Below are 3,196 nucleotides of genomic sequence, written 5' to 3' on the forward strand. Positions count from 1 at the left end.
CACACACACACACACACACACACACACAATGGCGGCTCTCCTGCAGCGAGCCGGGAGGCGCAGACAATGCCCAGCCCGGGCGCTGCTCCCCCGCCGCCGGGGAGCGCCCCGTGCAGGGCGGGGAAGGCGCCGAGCCGGGGGCGGCGGCGGGAGTCGCCCCCAGCCCAGCCCGCACCCCCTCTTCCAGCGAGCTGGAGGTGGGAGCCCGGCCAGCCCCGCGCGGAGAGGAGTGTGCGGCGCTCGCCCAGCGCCTGGCACATGCGTACACGCGAGTTGCGCCCAGAGTCCCAGCCGTACCCTCCTTAGCAAATAATAACAATCCCAAACAGTCAGATCTTACCTGAAACATCGGAGCCACAAAGTGTCTCTCTCTCTCCCGCTCTCTCTTTTTTCTTTTTCTTTTCTCTCTCCCTCTCTCTCTCTCTTTTTTTTTTTTGGGCCTCCCAAAGTCCCTTTCCCTTTTTTTTCCTTCCCCCCCACCCCCACTTCCGAGATTTCTCTCTCCCAGCAGCGATCTGCTCTCCTCGCTACACCAGAGAGAAATGCAATAGCTTGGCTAAGGTAGACAGAACAAAATACAGAGAATAGTTGCTTCAGGGCTTTGAAACCCCTCAAGGCAAGGATCAGGATACAATTAGCTCATGTCTCTACCTCCAGTCTAAATCAATCTCCGAAAATAAAAGTTGAATTAAATTAAACCGATCGCACGGGCAGAAAATTGATCTCCTTCAAAACGTACATATAAATACATATTCTCGCATGTAATTTTTTTTTCCAGGATTTTTTTTTGTGGGGGGGGGAGGAGGTTGGAAAAAACAGACTCGCTCCAGCCTCCAACTTGCTTTTTTACTCTCCTCTTGCACAGAAAAGCTGATTTTAATCGTTGTGATTAGTTTTGATGTAACGTTTCCGCGGGCGATTTCTGCAAATGGATGGAGTGTTTCTTTGCCAGAAGAAGGAAAAGCAGCAGATGATGATAATTATAAGGATTGTTGGTTGTTTCTTTCTCTCTCTCTCTTTTTTATTTGTATTTAGATCTCTCTCTCCACTTTCTCAAGTTGACCTGACATTGCCATTGTACTAAGGTCGTGCAACTTGTTGATTAGGATCACCTCCCCGTTTGATCAAGGGATATGTGATAATTTGGCAAGAGAGCAACACATTTTCTGTTCCTTTGGCTATATAACTTCCCAAATGACGTGTATAAAAATAAGCACATGGAGCCTGCTTTGCCCCAATCAAGTCTGAATCAATGCCTGGGGGTGATACACAAACTCATTTCAAATGTTCAACCATGCAGAATTGGAGAAAGATTGAAGGAGTTTCACTGCATTTTTTTAAACAGCAAAATTAAAAGAAAACAAATCCATGTAAGCAAATCCAGGAATTTACCATTGAGGTTCATGTGACATTGCTCACAAATGCTACTAACTTTCTTTCCTCAATTATCTAATTAAAAAGGAGCCCCCACCCAACACAGTTCCTCTTCTTGACTAGCAAGTTTTTCTGAAGAAAACTCAAGGAAAGGAGCTAAATCATTTTAAAATCCAATATTTGATTAGGCTTAATTTATTCCACCATCCTCTGAACCTCACCCTGTGGTGTTTTATATATGGCTTTGTTCAATACTGCTCTCTGTGAAGGCTGCAATAATTTCCTTTTGGTTACAATGGGATATTTTGTTATAAACCCATGGGTCATCTCCCATTAGTGTCACATCCTTGCAGTATACTTTTTGAAACGGTATGTTTCTAAGCACTTCACAGTCCATTAAGTCAAAGACTTTGCTGACATTTCTTATGAAAAAGACCAGGCTGTAAGGCCAAAGCTGCCCAATAAAACCCATGAATAGAACCAGACATCCAGCAAATACCTGCAATGGGTTTTGTTTTGTTTTTCTAAAATATTTGATGCTTGAATAAAATCCTAACGTAGTAGTACTAGTAGTAGGAGCAGTAATAGTAGTAAATCACCCTCTTCCCCCTACGGCTATTTATTGTTGCAACCTATGAAAAATAGGGCATGACTTAATCACTTGCTTAGGAACACATTCAACCATTTTTAGTGGCAGTGGGTTGCATAGAAAGATTTTCCATTAGGAATCAGACTATTTTCAAATACTTGTAATTACAATATGTAACACACACACATGTGGGCTACTTAATTGATTGTGGCTCCCTATTGAGGGAAAAACTTTGTTAAGAAATGCACACCACAATTTACTTCCTGGTTGCCCCCTCTCCTGCCTCCCTTGCATTTTCAAATGAATTTCCAATATCCTCTCAATTACTGATAATATCAAGCAACAACAACTTCCTTGAACCTTAAATACTTTCTTCTCTGGGGTTGTGAAATATGGTTAGTGTCGAATAATGTTTTACATGGTTAAATTTTAGTCTGAGTAGTTAAGCCATTTTCAGCTACACAACATGGTGTTAATATGCTCAAAGAATTTTCTTTTTCAATTAAATGCAATAAGGCAAATTTCAAAAGTCAGTCACCACATGCCATATGAAAGGGACAGCATGTAAAGTTTGACAAGACCTACATTTTGACCTAACTCTCTATTTTTATCTTCCATCGTGTCACTGCAGAATCTTTATGGTTCTTTGTATGTGTCTATTTTAAATGCTTCAATGCTCTCTTTCTAATAAATAAATAAAGCTATGCCAGCAGCCTGGCACTCATTAGCAACCTGAATAATGGGGAGAGAAAAAAATCAGTAAGGAAACAAATTTAAATTTTAAGCTTGAAGATTGCAAGCTTAAATAAGAAAAATGGGGGGGGGCAGTATTCTTTAAAAGTTATGAAAATACCTCCACACTACTGTTATTTTACCTGCAGTGAAGAGTTTATCAAATGATGTCAGTGCTAGATAAGAAAAATGAATTTCCTTAAGAAGCAAGAGCAATATATACATTGTACCAAGAGGGCTCCTTTAGTAACACTTTCCTCTCTGAGTCAGAAAATCATGGCTTTAAATTTCACATCAGGAGGTGAATTCCGATCCAGTGTTGACACTACAGTATACTGCAATACTGCTAGTAGAATATCAGAGAAGGAGTATGCTGCCATCCTTTCAGGTTATGGTCCAAATTATCAGCTGATCTAATTTGGAAACTCCTTGGGGCCGGGTTGGTAATTTCCTGTATGTTTGTCCAGTGCCTACTATGGTAAAATTCCAGTATGGTTCTCT

General features: G+C 41.4%; 1 protein-coding gene across 2 annotated transcripts in view; it reads right to left on the minus strand.

Annotated features, from left to right (window-relative positions):
* Positions 1 to 401, minus strand: part of KCTD1 (potassium channel tetramerization domain containing 1) — a 148,321-nt gene extending 147,920 nt beyond the window's left edge. The window contains exon 1 of one of the 2 annotated variants that reach the window (XM_019547265.1): positions 341 to 401. In XM_019547265.1, coding sequence (XP_019402810.1) covers positions 341 to 349 — 9 coding nt within the window. In that variant the 5' untranslated portion in view covers positions 350 to 401. The remainder of the gene's footprint in view (positions 1 to 340) is intronic. The other variant, XM_019547255.1, reaches the window with a different exon arrangement.
* Between the last annotated feature and the right edge of the window lie 2,795 nt (positions 402 to 3,196).

The sequence above is a fragment of the Crocodylus porosus genome, unplaced genomic scaffold (assembly GCF_001723895.1).
Source record: "Crocodylus porosus isolate Cpor-Errol unplaced genomic scaffold, CroPor_comp1, whole genome shotgun sequence".
Classification (NCBI taxonomy): domain Eukaryota; kingdom Metazoa; phylum Chordata; order Crocodylia; family Crocodylidae; genus Crocodylus; species Crocodylus porosus.